Consider the following 24,136-nt stretch of genomic DNA (forward strand, 5'->3'; position numbering starts at 1 on the left):
ATCCCTGTGCCAGGTAATTGAAAAAACGCAGCAGATGCTACAGGAGTTTTCACACTGCAGAGATTCCACATCCATTTAATCATTTAATCCAGTGCCAGAAACATCCAGAAAAAGCCTCTAATACCAAGCTGTACAACAACAACAGAAAAAAACAAACCCACGTATTCAAAAAGGCATTTGCTAGCAATAGTGCAGTAAAGCCACTGACAGAGTGCAGAGCTGTGAACAGAGTGCAGGACCCTGTGACATCAGGCTTCAAACAACACAGAACCTCTGCACTGCTGCTGAACATAACCAGCATGTTTACAGTCACGGGTCATAGGCCCTCACAAGCCCAAGTTTTGTCAGGCACAGAAACTGACTTAAACAGATCCCAAAATATATTTGAAAGGCCAGTTATCAGTGACCTACCTGGTTCTAGAAAGAGACCATTCTTTTGACATTGGCATAAACTGCAAGTGCTCATACGAGCTGTAGCGGACAAAGTTGTGACACTGACAAAATTCCCATTTGCCTGGTTGTCTGACGGTAGCTGTGGTTAAGCATTAGCCATATTCTGATCATCAAAGCAAGGATACCACTGTCATAGCAAGCATAAGCACAGGCCAATGGTGATACCTTACTTTCAGATGGTTTCCCTGGATGGAACATCAAATGACTTACATTCCTAGATAAAATCTGTGCTAAGTCTAAGAAGGAAAGGCTGCATAAGGATGAAGATGGGTATATGTCACAGTAGAAGGAGGTAATTGAGGAGACTCTATCTGGCCACACAAACTCTGCACTGTCCTGAGGCATCCTGCAGCCTGCAGGTCATTTCTATGTAGCTGGTAAATCATTTATCCTCTGAGCACCTTCAAAACCAGAAATGGGATTTAAGGATGTTACTATCGCATGTATTTCGCTACTCACTTGACTGGAGGCAACTTAAGTGAAACTGCTGACAATAATTCCAATTAGATGTTTACTAATAGATTACATCTCAGCAAAGCTTGACATCTGCTGCTCAGACTGTTTTTAGGATGGCAATGCTGGACATGGGGCCTTTTCTTCTGTCTTACTACCACCGTAAACCAAGCTAAAGCATCTCTGTGGCCACACGACACAGGGCAGGCAGTGCCTGCCTCGTGTATTACACCTGTCTGCATCTCTAGGAAGTTTGCAAGACCTAGCATCACACCAGCCAGGAAGATAAAAAAACATCTGTATGTTTTTACATTTCACAATGTCCTTATTACAAGGAGAATTTTCACTTTGGGTAAGACACAAATCCCAACAATATGGATCCTTGGATCCAGAGCACCCACTTCAATCTGGATGTAGAGACCTTCTTTCAAATCAGTCATGGTGGTGTTCTGTGTACAAAATCTACAGTTTTTGAAATACTTTTTTTAAAAAAAAAAAAAGGGCTGCTTCCTTCTTTGTCCAAAGAAGCATAAGACATCATTACCCATTTTTACCTGCACAAAAAAAAATAAGCCAGCTCTCACTACTTCTGTTTAAGGACATGTTGCATGTAGACAAATAAAATTCCCACCTCCCTTTCAAAAGTTTAAGTTGTGACAAATCTCCTCTGTGCTGTTTCTTGCAAAGCAGCAACTTATGAACACTTCAGGGTCACCAAAATGATTCTGGGGAGAGAGCAGTCACTGCAGCTTGAGGAACACCAACGACCTGTTGGAAAGAAGCAGGGCATGTTCATTAGCCAGAGACTTTAACAAGAGCTGACAGCAGATACAGGATCTCTTCAAGTGAGGACATGCTCTTCACATATTAGCTTATCATTAATTTAAGGGCAGCCACTTGTGGTGTGATAATGTGTTTTGTGACTTAATTAGAATACAGTATTCTGCACCGTAGATGAGAGACTTGGGGATTTATTTCCACTGTTACTTTGGAGGACGGAGGTAGGGGGTCTTTTCCTGGAGGGATTTTGCATGAATGTATTGTATTAAGTGCTACATCAAGAGTACACATTCACAACATCATATTTCACACAGTTTTATTTATAAAATTGTAATTATCTAACAAATTGCATATAAAATGATTTACTTCAAGTAAATACAGAATACTGCACGACTATTAAAACTATTGTATTGTCCATCATAAGTGTATTAAAACATTCCTAAAAAATGCCTCTATTAAAAAACAAAAACCCAAGAACACAAGTAGCATGACCAAGACCACTTTCAATAGCTTAAAATGAATTACCAGGAAGTTGCATTAACTTCCTAAGTAGACTCCAGTTACATCCATTGAGATCAGCATGTGATACAATACCACAGTCTAATGCTAAAGATGACAAGTAATACATTATGCACCTGATCTATGCTTTTCTCCTAGACTGAAGGGAACCAATCCAAAATCAGAAAACTAAAGCTCAAGTCAAACTCTACTGGGCATGCAGTTCTGTTATAGCAATACTTTCAATCGGTAAGTGTAGTTGGCTTTTACAATCAATTTTACAACTGATAAAAAAAGGAACACAAGAGAGTACATTCATATAAAAAGGAATGATACACAAAGGGTAAATATCAACACCTTGCTGTACACCTTAGGATGAACCAGAAAAAGAGATTCAGCCGGAACTAATCTGGAATACACGTATCAGAAATGGGTCTGAGTCACAAAACCCAAATCCCAATCTCCCCAGAGCTCAAGGTGGTATTCAGGTCCATCTCTACTATGTACACAGCGTGAACATGAACACATGTAGGCATAGAGCTTTTTATTAACACACTTATATTGCCAAAACACAAAAGACAGCTAGCAGTGCTGCCTGGTGCACGCTAGTAGTCACAAACACTTCTTTGTATCCTGCATGTTAAGGGAGACTGATTTTTTTATTTCTTCAAGTGGCAAAATTTGGTAGCTAATGGATCAGGGTAGTATTGTTTTGTTTGCTTTAGACAGTTTCATCACCTATTATAGGTATCTGAAAAAGATTCAGAAAGAAAACAAAAATGGGAGGGAGGAACTTGAATCTTCAGGAGTACCTGACACCTCTTAAAGTCTAATTTCCTTCCTAGGTATTTGCAGAACTGCCATTTCAATGCACCAAAAGGCACACACAGCAAGAAAGGAAACAGAATCAAAAACTCACACAATAGTTTCTCTTGTTACCAACCATATTAATCAGAACCAATTTTACCAAGGGCAACTCTAAAGTAGTAAAAACACAGATTGACGTCCAGGACAGTTCTTATAGCACCATGTTTAGTCCCGCCACAAAGGGATGGCAACCTCCCATAACTGGAGGTGCTGACACCACCCTCCACTTTACAGTCTAATGCTGTTCTAATGCCAAGCAGCAAAGGGAAAAGGCAAAGGAGGTCCTGCCATTGCCCAGAGCCCGAAAGGGTGGCCAGGGCTCCATCTTTCTGAGGTGCTGCCACCTGCCTGCCCGCTGGGCAGACACGCAAGTGCAGGCAGCTGAGGTGCTCAGGCCGCACCCCTGGTGTGAGGGACAGCCTGGACCACCACACAGGACTCACCAGCAAACTCTCACGGTGGACACCTTTCCTATCCACAATAAACACTTTCAGGGTGAAAAGCAGTCATGTGCAAGAATCATTTAATCTGCATGCTACTATTTACATTTCAAACACTATTTACACACCAGAACTACAATGAGCATCTCTCTCAAAGGGGAGAGAAGAAGGCTTTCAGGACAGAGCACACTTGAGCAAGCATCCCCACAGCTTCAAACTCTAAGGGGCACAATCAAAATTATGGATTTTGAAACAAAGAGATTCTACTGCTACCAAAAGAGTCACACAGAGATGAATCAAACATTTGACAATTAGGCTATTAATTAAAAAAAAAGGAAAAAAACAACAGAAAGGCCTGTGAACACAGAGTATTTAGAAAGCAGAGGAGCAAGGACTGTGATGCCCTTTGGCAGGGCTCAATGGGGTATATGGAAATGGCTTTAAAGCCAGTGCTGCTGCTGAAGCTACCAGGCTCCTCATTAGCAATGCCACCATCCCACAGGAATCACACAGCAAACAGAGCTGTTTCACAGTCTAAAGGGCCATAAGCCTGACAACAATTCTCTGAACAACTACTGCACATTAAAGATAATTACACTGACCTCTGACCTCACATCTACCCCACCACCACACCAGGCAGGCTAGAAATTGCCACGGAGTCCTCACGCCTACTGTATCTTATTGCTTTAGACAACGAGCCCATGTAGCAACAGTTGTGCTTTAGTTGCAGCTCACCTGAACTTTTCAGTTTTCTGGAAGAAAGCTTGCTTGTATTCAGCAGGCTCTAACAATAATACATTGATTTCCAAGGCCTCCCCACAAGCTATCCAAACTGGACACTTAAGCTGCTGAGTAGCCCAGCTGCTGATGGGGCATTATTAGGACATCTTACCTGATCTTTAGACAAGAAAATGTGGGATTTAAATATGCAATATAGACAGCTAATCCTGAACATTCAGTACACATACATCAAACAACTGTGAACACAAGGAAAATAAGTATCTCTTGGGAGTGGGGAAGGGAGGAAGATCAACATTTGCAGCAATAAAGACAAGCTCTAGAAAAATAAGTTATTTAGTGGTTTTTGTAAGAACAGTCAGTCATTCCGGGATTCAGCAGAAGTGTTGCACATCTGTGTGTACACATGCAAGTAGTGAGAACAAGATTTGCTCACCTCAGAGCATCTACCCTCCTATCAGTCTGACACTGCCAACAGCACATTCAGCAGACTGGAACTGAGAGAACAGCGTGACAAGACAAAAGGCCAATACAGTACAACTGCAGAAATTCAAGTAGAAGAACGAAGCTGTCTTCAGAAGCCCAGAGCAGCAACAGCAGTATTCAAGATCAGTGGCAACAAGGAATGTTTCTGTAATTAGGCTTTTTTTTCCTCCAAACCAAAGCCCTGGGTCACAATCAAGGCTCTTTGGTGGAAGGGTTACTTCCTCAACCCTGCTTCCCTGATTCCTCCCTGCATCATTTTGTTTCAGTGCACCAATACCTGTCCTGCCGCTATCAGGCAAAATGGTGTGTCCCTTTTGGGGCAAAACAAACATCAGTAACTCCTCAAGTTGAGGAGTGGCTAAGAAAAACATAACACTGTGGTGAGGTGGAACCAATTTTATTAAGGACAGTGAATTATAATTGCTTTCAAAGGCTTTAAAAAAATACTCTGAGTCATGGCTGGCCTTTAACAGCAGATAGCAAGGGATATGGAGGCTGCCTGATTCAGAGCCAGTCAGTGGGAGTTAACCAGAAGAGGATGAGGTAATGCTCAAAGACAGGAGGACAACAGGTCTGTCTGAGGCATCTGTGAAGTGCTGGTGTGCCTATCACCAGCCTTCAGAGGGGAAAAAAACCATGGCCAGCTAAAGCACAGAAAGGCAAAATGTGCAAGGGTATGTATACTCATTTGTTTAAGAGTCACAGGACCAGAAAGGGCCTTAACAGGTCATCAGATCAGCCTTCTATCCATCCCCCAGAACAGAAAAGCTTTGAAAGCAATGCATTCATCTCTTCTACTCCACATACCTCATGTTTTAGGAAACTCAACTCAGAAAGATGTTAAGTTCTTAAAAAGAGGTGCTGCACACCCTTTGTCACTGTCTGACCAAAGCAGGAGCTGAGAACCTACAGCTTTCAGGACTAGTTCTGCAGATAGTGAGAAAGGTCATAAAACAAGCTAAATTTATACAAAGTGCAATAAAACTACCCAAGCCATGGTCAGGTCTGTAAGTTCACTACTGTTAGTGAAGAAGGACAAATCAAAAAGCCTGAGCTGGATGGAACCTGATGTAAGCCTTCTTCCACTAGTTGTGCTTTATTCCAAATTCTACTCTCTTTTGTCCAATTCAAAAGAGTCTGTCTTGGCTGATCCTAATAAACACTTCTATTTTAAAACTTTTATTCCATTGCTTCAAGAAAGCTTTTTGTTGCCTTTAGAGCAAGAAAGGGAGACATCTCCATAGCAAGGATTTGTTCACTGGAGGTATGCATTTACTCTGGTAAAAACTGTTCTCTCCAACTTCCAAGAGAATGGGATATGATCTTTCCATAATCACATGCATTTACCAATAAATAAGATTGGATTAGACTGTATTAAAACATATGCACGTATTTAAAGCACTGGAGTGTCACAGATGCTTACTCCACAGCTCATGCAAGTGAAAAGAAAAAGAAAAAAAGAAAGACCAAAGCCTCAGCTAGGAACAGACAAAAAAAGGAATTTTTGCAGGAGTATGTCAAAGCATTAATATCAGTAAGATCCCTAAAAACATTAGGTTACACTAAATTTCAGAGAAACAGAAGATTTTGCCATATCAGATACATATGTTTTGATTTTTTTTAAGTTAATATATAAATCATTCTTTGAATATTATTCTTCACTTGGACCCAACATCCACACTGCTTTCATACATTTATACAGTTATATCCCATCCTTGCCTTAAAAGACTGATGTCCAAAGGTATGGCAGCAACCAAAGGCTCTACAACCCTTGTTTGTCAAATATAAAACTCCTTTCCCATCATACAAGGGTGGAGAAGGAAGAAAGATCTTGATAAAATTAGGCAATTCTCCCTGTGAGCTTGCTGATTCCAACCTCAAGGTACTACAGGGAGATGGTTGGAAGCTTACATAAAAAAAAATTTCCCTTGTTTTAAAAACAATTTCTTTTACTGTACAATAGATGCATAGAAAGTTGCTTCCTGCTTCATGGGTTTATGCCTGTAGCTACGTTTAGCTGTGAAAACAAGAAGATTGCTCCTTTATGGAGTGGTGATGAGACAGACTATCTCAGGAATATTTGGCAGCTACCAAAGAGCTCATGACATGAAGAATAAACAGCATATCCACAGACTACAACGATGCAACTCTGTCTCACTGAATACACCAATTTAAAAAAGTGTCCACTTGTTACTCAAAATCAAGAATACAGTAGAGATTCACGGCTCAACAGCTTTCAAAGTGGTGGTTTAAAAGAAAAAAAAAATTGACAGTGAGCAGCAGATTTTCAATAGCCCACTCTTCTCTCCCCCACCCCAAAGAAACACGAGTTCACTGCAATATCAGGAACTTAGACTTGAGACTGCTCTGGAGAGAAGGCTTCCCTGTCACCCATGTCCATACAGCTTGGTGTCGGAGTGACACACTGGAGGTTTCAGAGGGTTTCGGTTGTCCAGTGTCTTGTTGTGGTTACTTCAGCAGTTTTACCAGCTGGCTCTGACAGCCTCAATGTCACTAACCAAATTCTGGGCTAAGCATATCCCAAATATCTGGAAGAGACAACACTTTATTCATTTAGAGCATAAGACAACTCTTCACAAAGTTCAGCTCCTTAGGTTATATAAAACTTAGGTATGAAAACAAGCAACAGACAGAAATCAAATTAACAGTAAATTGCAAGAAGGAATAATATTGCAAAACTCCTGTAATGCCAGTATTTTTATAGTGCTGCTGGCTTTCAGGAAACTGAACAGTTCTAGTCTTGCTTCAACAAAAGCAATTCTAAAGGCTTTCTGCTGCTCATTTAAACACCATCAGAAGCAGTAAGTCTGTAGGGACTAAAAACCTCTACCTAAGCTTTATCTAAGGGAGTGTTTGTTTTGTTGAAAAGAAAAAAATGCATCCCTATAGATAGAAATTAAATACTCCTTAACACAAAGAAAGCCTCATACATTTAGTTCCCCTCACTAAAACCAGCACATTATATTTCTATGGGCACCTGACACTGTATTTCCAGTTCTCATATACAGTTTCCCCCCTCATATATTCACTTTATTCGTTATTCCTTTGCGTGACTCATTATAGGGAGCGTGATGTTTACCTGCAGCAATGCTATCCCAATGAATATACCAGCAACTATGGTAAGGTTGTCCTGCAACCATTTCTCAAACTGAGGGACACAGCCTTTAGTGTAGATAACAATCTGCTGATCAACTTCCTGCCAAGGAGAAGAGGGAAGAAAACAGAGATAATTATATTCAACTATCCCATCAGTAGAATAATCTGCTCTTGCAACAGGGATTCAGATCCTTAACATACCACATTAAGAAGAAAGAAAAAAAAAGCTTACTGGTTTTTGCCTTGCATCGTAGCCACACTGAGTATTAATAACATCTTCCTAGAGGGGGGGGAGAGAGAGAGAGAGACAATTAGTGAAATGTCTCCCAAACACCTCTCCCAGGCTCCCCAGAGTTGGTCCTGTATGTAAATAAGACAATCACCTTAACTTTGATTAGCATATTGCTTTAAAGCAAAGCCTTCCTCTTCCACTCAGTGCTATCAATTATTTGCAACAAACAAAAGCACATGATCAAAAACCTTTTTCATGATTTAGTCAGCAAGCTGGGAAGACCAGCCTTCCACCTGGGTGAACTTCATGTTCCAGATACAAGCATTCAGAAGTCAAAGCAAAGGGAATAGGGAACATCTATTTTAAATGGAAGAACCTTCTGCTGAAAAGGTTTTGTCTATACTAAAAAATATATGCCAAGAATACTGTTAACATTTTCAGGGTTCAGTCTGTGCAAAATGAAGAGGTGACAAGGGGCAGTTCTGTTGCAGAAATTGCAAGTTCTTTCTGGGAATGTCCCTAGAAATATATACAGTATCTAGTTCCTTTCCAAAAATCAGAAAGAAAAAAGAACAGAACGTGTTCTTACTGCCTGTTCATTCTTACAGGAGTTCAATACCAATGGGAAAGGAGGGGGTTTTTTTTCCTACTTCCTTTCCTTTAGTGCTCCCAAAGCACAGGTAATAAAATAGGCTCTGGAAGACTTTCCCTAGTGAACAAGTGCTATCTACTGACAGCTGAAGATGCATTATTACTTTGTATACAATTATTTCATGGCAACAAAATGAAGCAAGTACTTTCGGCGTCATCCACAAAGGGAGCAAAATATTAAGTTACTGGCTTATCATATAATAACAATGAGCAGAAGAAGGAACTACTCAAGAAAGTGAGAAAATCAGCCAATCCTAGCTAGGTGTACAAAACACCACAACGTAATCAAATTGTGGGAAGTGAGAAAGGCAGGCAGTGGAGAAATGGATTTTAAAAAGCAGCCATATGGAAAAAAATATCTCCTATCGGCACTAAAGCTCCTCTGTTTCCTCACTCTGCAGGAAGTACAACAGATTGCATTCTGTCAGTTGCCCAAACTGGATTCCCTTAATGAACCTTTAACATTTGAGCAACTTGTATCTTTCAATGCCGGGATATAAGTGCCAAGTTCTTCAGGGCTCTAAAAGTACCTAAGATTCTGACAGAGGGATTTTAAGCTTTCTTCCTTGTACTGTATGCTTCACCATTAATGTCTTCTGCCTTGGAATTTGTTAACAGAAAGAAGGTATGAAGAATGCAAATGAAATAAACAAACTTGACTACACCTGTCTGTACAGGAACCTGCTAAACTATAGCAAAGTGAACTACAGGAGTCAAAATTTGTTTTAAGATACTTATTTTAGTCTACCTTAAACTTACCACTTCCTGATTCAAGCTAAACTAAAAGTAAGTTCTGTTCAATAAAGCATCCACATAACTCTTTGCATCAGTCTAACACTGAATCCTAATTCCAAAAGGGACAACTTTGCTTTTCCACAGAATAAACCTACATTTAATCACTGCAATTGAACCAGTCACAGCTTGTTTACAATTATATCCATTATATACATGACTTCTAATATTTTTAGTCTTTATTTTAAAGGCAATTAAGTGTGTTGCTTCCTTACAATGAATGAGATTAATCTTTAAATTTCTGGTTGCTCCATCACACTCTAAGAAACTGCATAGCCATATACACAACAAAGAGAGAGAGAACTATAGGATTTATAGGATTACCTTGTACTGCTGTCACTGGTTTGGCTTTATAACAACCATATTTTTAAAACTGGGTTGTGATGACCTCTGTGTGGATGGGTGGGGAGACAGGCAAACAGTAGAGGGAATCCAAAGCATAATGTAATGCTTGAGCCTAATCTATATAATAAATATATATATAATGGCCAGTCTTCGCGAGCAAAGATTTGGGAAAGGTCATTAACCCTTCGAGCCTGCGCAGTGGATTTTTTAGGTGAGACACAGCGTGCGCTGAACTGAGCCCACCCTTTAATCCTGAGGTTCATCTGCCGGGGCCGAGCAAGCTTGGACAGTGGCAGTGAGGTCCCCAGGACATAGGTTTGTTTAGAGTGACCTTCTCTTAGATGGATTGCCTTACAAGGCTGACGAGCTCCATCTGCCCGGGGGGCTGGGAATCGAACCCGGGTCGCAGCGGTGAGAGTCCTGCACCCTAACCACTAGACCACCAGAGGCCCCTTGAGCCTAATCTACATTTTGTTTTAATATCCCATTGAAACATTTTCAGCTGTGTTTGTGAGAAAGATTCAAACTACTGCAAAGACACATTCGCTGCAGAGGAACCAGAACCAGCTTATGCAAGTGGCAGTGCCTTATCAGGAGAGGAGAAGTGCAGCAGCAGTGACTGGATGCTGGGAGCAGTGACTGCATTGCATTAGCAAGGCAGGAAGCACCTGAGGTGCCTGTTGGAAACTTGCCTAACTTCAGTCAGTGCTAGACTCATACATTTAAGGAACTCTAAGTCATTCCAGGTGGAGAAAAAGCCACAGCTGAATTGCTAGATAATGCAAACACTCAAAGCCAGCTTCTTTCAAGCCATATGAAAGTCAAATGTATACACTGTTAGGCGCATAACACTCTCTATGTACACAGCCATCCCTGTTCCAAGTCTTTCACTGTTAGTGAACCCTTTCCTACACTTTACTCTTCATTCTTGATCATGTCCACATTAGCAATACATGGCTCCGACATTTTCTACTTGATCCAGAACTATAACTATTTTAAAAGACATGAAAATTTACCAAAAAGCTGCTCCCTCAAACAATTTCTGACTTCTCAAGTCTGATTTCAGGTGACCGTAGGACAGGCAGTAATTTTACAGGGGAGAAAAAGAGTGTGTAAAGGTGTCTATACCCAACTCCAGATTCTAATGCAAACACGTCAGTTCTTCAGGGCACAGACCGACATTCATTACTGTACCTGGAACAAACTGGGTCAAACTGGCTGCAGCCTCAGGACACTGCATTAAATAATGAATAATATCTCCTTCAGAGTGTCTGATCTTAAGAGGTGCTGTTCTGATGATTTTCAATTGAAAGCTCATATCCTTCAACTCATTAAGAGCTTCTGCTTTTTATACTTGCTAAAATTAATATTTACATTCAGCCAAGCCCATGGTTCTCTCATTCTAATGAAAAGCAACAGAAAACAAACAATGAAGACTTAAGTTAGCTTAGGATTTTTGCTGTCTGCAGAAAAGTTAGTGGTAAGCTGAGCTTCAGGAACAGAAAGAATACATGTGGGTGAGAAGGTAATGATTATGCATGATTTCCAGACCAAAAAAAACAATATCTTGAAGAGTGATTTACAATTGGAACAGCAGACCCATCCTACCCTCTTGACTGTCACTTACAGCAGGGTCTTTAGTACAGCAAGAGAATGGCACACCACAGCGCTCTCGACTTGCATTGGAATCTGTGCAATTGAAGTAAATATTAAGGTTCCAGTCATCAGCTCCAAAAGCCCCACAGCACTGCCACTAGAACAAAGAAAGGAGAGCTTCTTAACTTTCAGAACAAAAATCTCAGCATTAGTAACACGCATCACTGCTGCCAGTTTCCCTCTAGCTTTCAAAACAAAATCTGACGCTCCCACTGGCTTCTTTTGTTTGGTTGGGTTTTTTGGGTTTTTCGGGGGGGGGGTTGTTTTGTTTGGTTTTTTTGTTGTTGCTGTTCTTTGGGTTTTGGGGGGTTTTTTGGTTTTGTTGTTGTTGGTTTTTTTTTGTTGTTGTTGTTGTTTCTTTAAAGACCATTCCAAACCTGTAAGTTGTCCTAAAGTTATTATGTGATTAAAGTTATGTTCACACCCTGCTATGCTGCTCCCTGGAGAGAAATCTGTGGAGTGAGCTGATAAGCCCAAACACCACCACAGAATTGCACAAGCCTACAAGCTCAGCCCAAGAGACAGTAGAGCCAAGAGTGTGACATTCTGTCCAGTCTAATTGTGTCCTGGATTCTCAACAAAACTAATCAGCTCTGAGGGCTACACTGGTACTTTAGCCAGTTTGGGGGAACTTTGCCTGTCTGTGCATCAGACTGTATGAACATACTGTTTCTTGAGCATCACACACTGCACAAATAACATCTTTACTGACTTCTTTAAAGAGTATATTTACCAAAAGGCAGGCTTAGTCTCTGGCAAAACATGTCGAACACACAAAGAACTGGTGTGCTTTGCTGAACTGCAAAGAATGGACTGGAGATCAGTGGAGCACTGATGGTTACAGCATTTAAGAAGCTAGCCCAATGAACCCATCTGTGTCAACTTAAAAAAAGTTTTAAAATGTAAAACCCCACAAACAAACCACATTTTTAAAAGCATTGGAATAACAATTCTCTCTTTCTAGATGTAGCACAGTTCTCTTTGCAATACCTGAATATGTCTTCAAGCACTATCTTTACTGGCTGAAAAAGTAGCTTGCTCTTCAGACTTGTGCTGTCCTTGGCTTATCTGCTAAGAGTGCTAATCCAATAAGGAGAGAAAGCTTTATACAGTGACTGCAAAGTTGGACTGTAGGCTTTTGGTTGCATACAAATGGACCACTGTTTTCAGATGTAGTGACCTCTGACCTTCTCCCAACTGGACAAGATTCAAACCAGTGCAAGGATCTGTTACTTGCCATTTTCCCCCCAGGCACATAGAGGCAAATCAAATGTCGAAACTATCTTAACTGTAGAATGTACAAAAATTAGTAAACATGAATTCAAACAACACTTAACCATCTTAGCCACACAGGGCCAAATTAAAAGAAAGTTCATCAACACAGGCCAGAACCTAGTACTGGAGCAAGAAGGTACTGATAGAATAACCTGTGTGCAAAACTCAGTGCAATTTTCCTTTACACACACTGTTAAGTTACAGAGCTTAACCCTCACAAGTGGGTACATCTCTGGCTTCACCACTCCCTCCTAAGTGCAGATGTAGTGTCACTTAGAGAACAAGAGTCACAGAGTTTAGAGTCACAAGAACTCTACGAATGGCCCAATTCCACTAAGTCTACTTCAGCAGAAACAACATTGTAGTTTCATTTGGACCAACCAAATATCTCTGCCACTCTGCAGTATGGTGTAGCAACTCTAACGCTGCTAAAACTACACCAACGTTCATCTTAGAACCAAATTAAGTTTAGAAAATGAATAATTTTTTAAACAGATGTGACATCTCCTACAATAAAATATTTCAACTTAATGTATTTGACACACTAAGTCTTCCAGCATAAGTCACCCCAACTCTCCACCTTGTTTTACTCAGTCATACATCAACAAATAAACCACTTTTCACAGGTACTGTTTGTAGAAGTTCTGTAAAGACAAATATACATACATATATACATTCAAAAGTATTATATGCTAAAATATTTCTTTAAAGTAAAATAAACATAGGCCAACTTACATATTCCTGCGTGAAGTCTATGAGGTTTTGCAAATCAATGTCATCTCGGTATGCTCTGATGTTGTTGTTTATAAAGAAATACAGCTGGTCCTTTATCCAGTCTTTGAAAACAAATGCTAGAACACCAGCAGTCAGCTCCAAGAAGAAAATAATTCCAAGAAATACAGAAAACTATGAAGAAAATAAAAAAGGTTAAAATTATTTTCCTTTATGATCAAAAACTATTTCAAGGCTCATAATTATATCCAATGATAAGGCTTTATTTGTTTCAGTGCAAGTTCAAGCCATTCTAGCACACAGGAAATTTTCAATTAAAAATATACCATTTCTTATTAGGGCTGTAGTACAGAAATCTTAATTCTAGTCTAACAAATAATAAAAATGCCAACAAATTCAAACCTTGGCCATTTCACTAGGATTTTCAAAGAGATCCAAAAGAATTCACTGTAAGTTTCAAGAAATGGCTAGTCACCACATGTAAGGCCCTTGAAAACCCATCTTAATTTACACATAGGCACTTATATTTTCAAAGGCATAAACAACCAGTAGTGCCAGTAAAATATTTTCTACGTGACTTCTTCTTTAGCTACTCTCACTGGAAAAGCTTCGCCTAAGCAGACAAAGCAAAAATTGGTAACAGCAGAACTTAATTAATGACTAAGTCAGAGCAGAATGTCTATGAAATGACTCACATCCACATTAAAACCAAATGAGGCTGCTATGATTAATGCAAATGCAATGGATGCCAAAGGCATTACTAATGATCTGCCACTTTCTCTAAGCATTTCCACTGAGTCTACACTGTTTTAGAACACACAGGGGGTCCTGGTATACTGGAACTCCATCCTTTTTGCAACTGCGCCTTTGAATTTCATTTTAATATGCTCTCTGTGTGTGTTCAGATGCATTTTTAATTTCTCCTGCAGCTGCTGTATGGGGAGCTATTTCTGGTTCAGCAGATGGGTTCATTTTAGGCAAGCTAAGAGAAGCAAGGAAGAAGAGAAAAAAAAGTGTTACAAGCTGCTTTATAAATGCCTCAAGAACTGTAACTCTCAGTTGCCTCCTCCCCATATACAACATGTCTGTGGGAGCCAAATGTGTCACTCGGAGGCAGTTATTTCCCTGAAAGCTTTTTCATGTATATATTAACTGCTAATGGTTATGGAGACACAGCTATTACCCAGGCTGTGCCCACCTCTGGAAGTGGGAGTGGTGGAGGAAAGAATCTTACATTTTTATTATAAATCTTCAATTTATCTAAAATGGAACTGTCATCCTCGTCTTCAAAGCTCACAGGAGGAAGGTTTTCAAAAAAACAGAAGCAAGCTACTTAGCTAAAGGAGTTCTGCACACTGAGGTATGACTGCATATCAGCAATTCCTTTCCTAACCAACAGTTCAGCCCAGAGTTCAAGAAGACAAGCTGCATTTTCTTTACACATCCTGGGCACATTCTCCTCCCTTCCTCCTTCTCAGGCCCCAGCACTGAAAGTAAGCATTGAAGCCTTTCCAAATTAGCTAAACAGCACAGACTGAGGATATCAGCAAGCAACCCCTAATAACAGTCCTATCTCCTCTGTACCATGGGGAGCACTTGCACAGCAGAAGCCGCATGGGTCACATTCAGGGGTGTATGTACATCCCTTGTATTTCACAGGCAGCTTATTATGGCCTCCAAGTTAAACACACAGATTCTCTGCAGAAATTTCTCTCTTTTTGTGCCAGGAAAGCAAAATGTTAGGCTATATCCATATGAAAAGCAGTAATTCCATGTTATGATTCTTACCGCCAATAGTTTTGAACCTTAAGAAAACACAACTAATAAGCACTAGAGACTGAAGAGCTGTAAAGTGTTAAAAGTTAAGTGCTTTTGTGGTACTCTCACACAGGATACCACCTTCCTCCCCAAAATACATTTTAAAAGCTTCACACAGTTAAGCAGAACAGATAACATGACACACTGTGTAACTGATGAATGCCAGAGCTGCAAAGGCTACTTACAAATTTGAGGAGAAAAGTATTTTCTCGTAAAGCTCCAATGCATCCTGCAAATCCCAAAATGAACATTACTCCTCCCACCACTAGGAAGAGCCAAACAGGATCAAAGCCTCCCAGGTCGGTGATGGAGGAGATATTGGACAGCACTCCCTGGGAAAGAGACAATGCCAAGAATTAGTTAGCGTGTTCAGCTTTCAGTTGTACAAATTCTGCTTGCATTTTTCTTTTTAAAAAGGTGGAAGACTACAGCAAAATAAATGTTCTGCAGTACAGCAACAAAACACAATTAAGAAAATCTTTGCATTCCAGAAGAGATAAAAAGTGCAATTATGTACAACATTTCTGAATCAACATGTGAATGAACAACAAAATGTGCTTCTAGAGTGTTCTGTGAGAAACCCACAGGGCATTTCCTGCTTCTGCAGCAATACAAAGTAGTCTGCCAGAAAGTCAGAAGAGATATTTGAACAAAACTCAACCCAATCTTATTACCCATGATGAGGTGCGTTTTACATATCATATACACCATTTATGTAAGCACACAGTTACACATGCTATGACAGAAAAAGCAGTCAACAGTAATAAAACCAACTTGAATTTAGTCCTAGGTTGCAGCACCTTGCAACAAAAAATTTTACACTCAATTCTGACAAACTACATACCTGGCCAATTCAGATTCAGGCATCTCCAGTGCCAAAACCTCATTCTAGAAATAAAGTGGCTACTGACTAATTAGTTAGCAGCAAAAATTTGAAAATAATGTAAAGTCTCTTAGTGGGACATAAGACAGTCTAAGGACTTGTCTTGGGATATGGTTTACACTAACTTAGGTTAGACCTATCATATGTTAAATCACATACGCTGTGTTTTAGATATGACAGTCAGCACAGTCTGCTTGTAATGCCATTTTCGCCTTAGAAGCAGAGCTTGGGTTGTGATGCCAGTAATCCCTTGGCTGATGCTGAACAGATGGGTCATATCAAGAAGCAAGTACAAAGTCTCCCTTATTCCAGTGTGTTTGCACAGCAACAGTTACAGTTTCCTAAAGCCTTTTGGCAGAAAAAAAATGCTGAAGTGTTACTATTTCTTCATTCCCCTCCCTGGTGCTGTAGGTCAATGCAAAGCACACTGCTGCATTTCCTCAAAGAACTCTGAACCCAGGCTGAACGCTTTGGCTACTGCTTCCTACTAACTCCTGAATATTGCTGTGGCTTGAAAAGCAGCAATATAGACCTTTACATCTACAGCTCCTTATTTGCAGAGTTATTAGGTTCTTCATCCTTTTCCTTTTTCCTGTTCATATCCCATTTGTTTCTTTGAAATAGTCCCAAACCAGCAATAATTTAGAAGGAAATTATTATAACCTTATTTCCAGAAGTTGATATTAACATTTTTAATGGATGACTGTTCACAACCGTAGCTTTAGACCTGTGATTATTTTATATATATAAATCTATTTTGGGCCACTCAAAACATACCAATTATCATGCTACCAATATTTCTAACACATTACTTCATGTAGTCTGCAACCACTTTCATAGAGTTTCCCAAGCAAAACTGACATTGAACAAGTACTAGACAAAGACAGTACACAAAGTTTTTTAATTCTGCAGACAAGGACAGACTAGATAAAAATGTACACATGAATTTCTCCAATCCACACATCAAGGACCCTTAGAAAAGTCCAGTATGCTAAAAGCAAAAGAAAAACCTGACTACGACCCAATCCTAAAGTACAAACAATAATCCAACAGCATGAATGACATTCTCAAAGCGGATTCTTCTCCCTCCTACTACAACAGGCTATTGCCTGACAGAGAGGGATGAAAAAAAATTTTAAATCAGATTCATCACTTTCCTCCTACATTACATATAGTACTAGCCTTACTGTCATTCATTAAAAACGCAAAAATAGATCTAAGGAATGACATAACACAACTCAAAGCCAGCACTACTATCAAAGCAAACCAGTTGGCCCATCCCCTCTTCTGGGATCATCTCAGTGAATAGATGGTACACACCAGCATGAAATGAACACTTACCTGTCATTAACACTTATATCAGCTTGTGCAAAAGTTTCCCACTACTTTCGTTTCATTACATTTGTCATAGAAAAGAAATCTAAGACAACTTTCTGGCTAACAAGCCAGAATATAAACAGTACAATCCAATAACACAGAAACCTTTGAAAAAATCGGGGCCTTTGGCTATGGCCATACACAAGACAGGAAGCATGACCTCTGCCTCAAGGGAAAAAAAAAAGCTACTGAAATGATGTCTTCACAAAGTTTAAAGTGCTTTCTTCTGTGCCTATATAGTTACCACAAGATGAGAATAAATTCTACCTTAAAGCAAGTACTACTACTCTTTTCTTTTAATATTAGCTGATTTTGAAGTTGATGGACCATAGAATAGTAGAGGAAAAAAACAGTCACTGGATAAAGGATGTTGCCTTTGTATTATTTGTATTTACTTGAAAAAATCCAAGATGGATGAAGAGCCATTTAAGTCTCCTTTTGTATGACACTTAGTCTTTCTTTAAAAACACACAAAACAAAACGAAGAAAAAAACAACAAAAACTCCAAAGAAAACTACTATGCTAAATCAACCTCTTTCCATATGAAAGTAGTAAAATTCAAATGAAAAGAAATCCAGGTGAAATTCAGCTCACATCTGTGGACTCTTAGAGAAGCTAGTCATAATATAAAGTGTAGTAAGAAACACATTCCTTTGCATTTTGCCACACTGCCATGAAAGTCGATGGCAGTAAAACTTATTGAACCAGTTTTATACTCTTTTTCTGATCATGCCCTTCCCCACTTTACTTGATTTTCTAGCACAGTTGGGCTCTTAGCACCCTACCATGTAACATGTTGGCCAGTTACCTGGCACAAGTCACTTATCCCATCTCTCATCTCTTCCAGGTTCCAGCTTCTCAGGGTAGCAATGATTTGACATGTACTGAAATAAAACAACACAAGCTTTATCTGCCATTGATTGCTGTCCTTAGAAAGCATCTGTTGCTAATGCACACGTGGCTATCATAAGCCTAGCTTGGCTAAATCCCAAATCATACATCTCGACAATGCAAAGCACATGCTGTGTAATTCTTGTTTGTACTGCATATGTTCTCTGCATATGAACCCCAAGTTATCAGTATTCTGAAGGGACATCTCAGGACATACAATCGTCAGAGAGGCTTTGGCAATAAAACAATAGCCAGCAGTGGGAATGAGAAACACAGACAATGCTCTGTGGTTACATCTAGAGATGCACAGGGGTAGTCTGATAGAAGATTACTGCTTGAAATACAGTTTTCTGGACACTTAAAGATAAACTCTCTGAAGATACAGTGGTGCAATACCCTGAAGAAAAGCACATTTTGCTTCAATCAGCAGGGCAACAACTGGGGAATATTATCTCACTTTATACTGTTAAGAAGAACTAAATGTACAGTCCTCTAGGCACATACTCTTCCTATCCACCACAGGTTTCTGTAATGCCTACTGTACCTACTACCACACTATTCAGTATTGTTTGGCTGCAATGGCTACTGCTAGGGAAAGTTTGACAGAAATATAAAAACAGCTGGTAGTGATCAATTCTGTCTTCATCCCATCTTTAGCCAAAAGCAGAAGGGACTGTTTACAGAGGTGCTTGAGCAGAGGATCAAGAATCTCATATTCTAAGAGGATCAAGAATCTCATATCCTAACACTGCATCCTCCAGTGATCTGCTCTGAATCCTCAGGCTGAGCAGTCAGTCATGGTGACTGACTGTCATATATGGTGACTGTCCACTTCTCTCTTGCATCAACGCAACATCTAAACAAACCACCTCAAAGTAGTTTAGCATCACGCTTTCTACAAATGCAAGGTATTTTTCCTCAGCAATGCTACTGCAGTTCCCCAGTAGCAGTTCAACCTTTATTGTTAAATAGTTGCAGGTACTTTGATACTTCAGCTTCTAAAAGGAGGAACTTTTTTTTTCCTCTAAACACACATTCTCATTTTGGAAGCACGGTTATTTTTGAGGTACATGCACATCACGTTCTTAGTAGTTTAAGCACGTGTATAATCTGTATTTGGCAGGAAACACTTTGTTTGTAAAAAGCTACATACTCAAATATTTTACTTCTCCCCATAGTGTCAACTTAGGGCTCTGCTGTAGTCCCACAAGGAGAGCCAGTAGGACATGTTCCCTGGCTGAGCTCCAGATCATCTGTTTGCTCTGTTCCTCCATCCTCCATAGCTTGCTGTACATAACAGTGCATGAGTTGTTAATTAATCTTTTAATCCAACACAAGTCAAAATTTGTTTGGGGTAGTGAAACAACAAAAGCGTCATCCATATGTGAACTAAAATACATAACAGTGAAGTTATTAGAAAAGTTCCTTTATTTGTTAAATGTATTTTACTTCAATCACTAGGATGCAATGATGCACGGATGGAACAGGAAAGACTGATCTCATATTTCTACCCCACCCCGTCTCCATTTTGTACTTTTTAAGATCATCAGAACAACTTGTACTACTTTCCAGAGACAGGTCCCTGACTCTAGCTCCTGCCTTTGGTGCACATCTGCATTAATATTTCAGGTCAGATCCAGCAGTTCATTTGACGTGATCACACACTAGCTGTGCTTCAGTCCACATCAGTCCCAGAGCACACACACTAGATTACTTAGAAATGAAGATGTGCCCCTGGAACATAATTCATGCTCCAACCACTAGCAGGTATTCAGTTCATGAGATCACCCTAGAACTAAGCTGAAGAGAATTCAAACCCTTTCAAAACCAGTAGAGTTTGCAAGCTGGATCTTCAACACCATTTCCTGTTCTATTGGTCCACACTGTCTGCATTTAGCAGGCACAGCCCCTGCACACTGAACCCAAAGCAAGACAGTCATCTTGGCTGGAACAGTGCCTCAGTGTTGTCACACCTGTACAGTCTGATGCGATCCTGGGTTCCTGATGAGGCCAAAGAGAAGGAAGTCACAAGTGCACTAACAAGCTAGTGAGATTTCCAGATGGTCTGTTGTTGTGAACAGCTGCTGATTTAGCAGGCCCAGTACCACACTGCAGGGCAAGAGAACAGCACCAACTGAAACACCAGGCAGCAGCAATTTTGAAAAGCTGATCCTGTAATGAAAATTCAAGGCATACTGAGTCAGAGACACCTTAGGAGAATCATCATCCTAGGGAACAATGGGGTAATACACTGTGAGAGTAGGATGGGAGAAATCAGCTACTTTTTATTTTCTATTTCCTCCAAGATGGGGAAAAAAAAACTTCTCTGTTGCAGAATTCCATTACTGGGAGGAAAAAAAAAAAAGAAAAAAAACAACCAACCCAGAAGATCAAAAAAAAGATTTCTTCTTTGCAAACTGAGGTTTAGCCTTTTCACAGGCTTGTCTGTGGGACTTAGAATCACCGGCAAACAGGAACATGTGGGGGTGATGGTAAATAAAAGTATTTCCAAATGCATGATTTTAAAACGGAAAAATGTCTCTCTGCTTTGTTAGTCATAAAATCCATGCAGTTTCTCCATGCTGTGCATCTGAATGAGAATGGGGAACAGAACAATAGTCATTGAAACATGCCAAATTAATTCTACTTCGGAATTTTGTCTCCGCAAGCAAGAAACTAGCTGGGAGATGTTTACAAATCTTATTTCCTTGATTTGTGTTGGTTTTGCATATCCCACAGCAAACAGTAAAAGCAGCAGTGTCTAATAAAGGAGAATGACTAGTTTAACTTTCTTGCCCTGACAAAGAGGAGTTCAATAAACGAATAACTGGCACAAATACATTACAACATACCAATTTTTAGATTTTTCAAGATTAAGGGCTATAAAGTGTTGGAACACTAGTAAACTATTTAGAAGTCTGTTTAGCTTACTCATCTTTATGTACTGAAATTTAAACAAAATGTAATAGTGAATATTAGTATCCCTCACTCTCTTCCTCAACCACGTAAAATCCATACACAGTCCTGACTTAGAGGCAAGATACATGCTTTGGGTATCCTTCAGCCCGTAAGGAACCATAGGATACGTGCACAGTTTCCTTGCTGGCAATAATTTTTAGAAGAACTGTATGACAGGCATGTATGCATAACAATTATAAAGTGACTAGTGTATCACTCCTTGATGTCTGCCACTCACTGGGACAGTAAGAGAAGTGAGAATTTTTCCTGAAAACAACTGTGGTTTTCACTTCAGGGCAAAGAGAGACAGACTTGGTCTGACAAATTGTGACTGTTTCTATGTAGGGAGTTTAGCCTTTCCCAGAACACCAAAGCAGGCCCAAATCACCTTATATTAACAAGTAAAAGTGTACCTTAAAACTTGAGATCCAGATTTAGAACTCCTGCTCACTAAGAATACTATGCTGGCATACAGAGGTACCATACTGGTACTCCAAACTGCACACAACTTGTTCTGAGTTGGAGTGTCTTACAGTTATGCTGATTTAACAGGAAAAGCCTAGAAACCAAACTTATGCACATAATCAACTTCTTCCACTTCTCCCTCTTCATTTCAGTAAACTTATACACAAACTGAGTTTAATCAACAAAATTTGCAAGGATCTGCAGATTTCTTCCCTACTTTAGTATCTCTACTTTTGCTACCTTCTAAAGAGTTTACCCCAAAACCACAGTTCTTTCCTTCTAAAAAGTCTGTCCCCATAGACAGTCTTGAAAGGTTTCAGAAGACGTAACAGCAATTCATCATTAGGCTCACTACTCTTGAATATAAATCTCCTGGAGGAAGCCAGGAAGCTTATTTTCCAAAGCACCTACTGGCATCATACCATGAACAGCCCTAGAGATCACAAAATCTAATATATACAACAGAGGAGGGAAATAGACATTTTTGTACAAGTCTAGTTTATTTTTAAAGAGTCAACAGAAGGCATGACTTGAAGTGGTTAAAAAAAAGCAGTGAAATATAAACTTTTTCCCCTGCTGCTGAGCAAAGGTAGTATAGGTTGCTGGAGCTTAGTATAGACTCTTTATATGTTAAAAATGTTCATGTCACTGTTGCAGGGAGGAGGGTGGAAATCAGCTGCCATGGATGAACTATTTTATGGTACAAGCCCGAGTCTAGCATGCCTGAAAACACTGCGAGACTGTGAGCTATACAGTACATCCATGTATAGATCGCTTTATTCGTCCTCGGAGTTTACTGCCCCCACCCACCCCAGCTCTCTTTCAGGTTCATGACTCAGAATGCTAATTGCCCAGTTTTTGTTTAGGGCTGGCTGACTGGCTGTCAAGTCAATTCTTTTGCCTATTTGACAAATGAGCTCTTTTGCCTCCCTGCAAAGGCCGTAAGGAAGGTCACGAGACTGTATATTGTGCTTTTCTTCTTTACAAGAAAGTTTAAAGGGGAGAATTCAAGACAACTTAGCAAAAAAAGAGAAACTAGCCACCAAGTTCACAAATCTACCATAAACTGGTTTTAGCCAGCAGCAAATGGGACTTCTGAAAGGTGTGGATTTCTTTTTGTCCTGCAGTTTTAATGTGGCCTGGAATGCTATCTTTTTACTTTAAAAAGATTCTGTGAAGTAGCAAAAGTATATACAAGTTGATGGCCAGGCTATAAAACCACACAGCTGGATATAAAGTCACACGATTCAAAACAGAAGTAAATCAAAATCCTCGACAGCACCAAATTAAGTAGGAGTCCTTCTGAAGACCCACTCCTGCAAAAAAACCTTACAAATTTATGTTTATACATTATACAATAACAGCATCAAGTTCAACTTTGATAAACACTTAGTTCATTGGGCAGCAGCAAGTCTTCGCAGAATGGCTGACGTCATCTGGTCATCCAGATCTGGCTGCCTCGGACCATGTCCTGACTCCTTTTGAAAAATCTCCAAAGAGGGAGACTCCAAATCACCTTCGGGCAAACTGTGCCAGTGCTCAGTCACTCTCACAGTAAAAACATATGTGTTCCCTGATGTTCAGAGAGAGCACCTGCTGTGTTTCAGTTTGTGCCCACTGCCCCCGTCACTGGGCACCACTGAAAACAGCCTGGCTCCACCCTCTTTGCACTCTTGCTTCAGGTATTTACATGCATTAAGAGTCCCCTGAGTCTATCCTTCTCTGGGCTGAACAGTTCTATCTCTCTTAGTTTTTCCTTGTAGAAGAGATGCTCCAGTCCCTTAATCATCTAGGCAGTCCTTTGCTGGACTCTCCAGTATGTCCCTCTTGTACCGGGGAGCCCAGAACTGGCCCAGGTGTGGCCTCACCAGCACTGAGTAGAGGGGAAGAATTCCCTCCCTCAACTTGCTGGCAACACTCAAGTACAGCCCAGGACACCACTGGGCTTTGTCGCAAAGACACACCGCTGGCTCAAGTTCAATTTTGTGAACACCAGGACTCCTGTGTCCTTCTCTGACAAGCTGCTTTGTTGTCTTACAACAGCCCACAAAGCCTAAGGGATATCCAGTCCACCCTTAGGCAAGAATCAGTCTAACTAGAGAAGTGCCTTTCAGTTAAGACACAGATCTCTCAAACCTTGGGCGTCACCTACTTGGCTTTCATCTCCAAATCCCCATCTGCAGTAAGAACAACTCTGCCTGGGATCTAACACATCTGCCCCCCACTAAG

General features: G+C 40.1%; 1 protein-coding gene across 2 annotated transcripts in view; it reads right to left on the bottom strand.

Moving 5' to 3' along the window:
- Positions 1–1,988: 1,988 nt before the first annotated feature.
- TSPAN5 (tetraspanin 5) overlaps positions 1,989–24,136 on the bottom strand; it is a 90,799-nt gene continuing 68,651 nt past the window's right edge. For both annotated transcript variants that reach the window (XM_017822235.1, XM_017822236.1), the window contains 6 exons: positions 15,519–15,665; positions 13,519–13,689; positions 11,480–11,605; positions 8,065–8,112; positions 7,816–7,932; positions 1,989–7,264 (listed from right to left, as the gene is read on the bottom strand). In XM_017822235.1, coding sequence (XP_017677724.1) covers positions 7,199–7,264; positions 7,816–7,932; positions 8,065–8,112; positions 11,480–11,605; positions 13,519–13,689; positions 15,519–15,665 — 675 coding nt within the window. In that variant the 3' untranslated portion in view covers positions 1,989–7,198. The remainder of the gene's footprint in view (positions 7,265–7,815; positions 7,933–8,064; positions 8,113–11,479; positions 11,606–13,518; positions 13,690–15,518; positions 15,666–24,136) is intronic.

Source organism: Lepidothrix coronata, unplaced genomic scaffold (genome assembly GCF_001604755.1).
Source record: "Lepidothrix coronata isolate B3197 unplaced genomic scaffold, Lepidothrix_coronata-1.0 Scaffold96, whole genome shotgun sequence".
NCBI classification, from domain to species: Eukaryota; Metazoa; Chordata; class Aves; order Passeriformes; family Pipridae; genus Lepidothrix; species Lepidothrix coronata.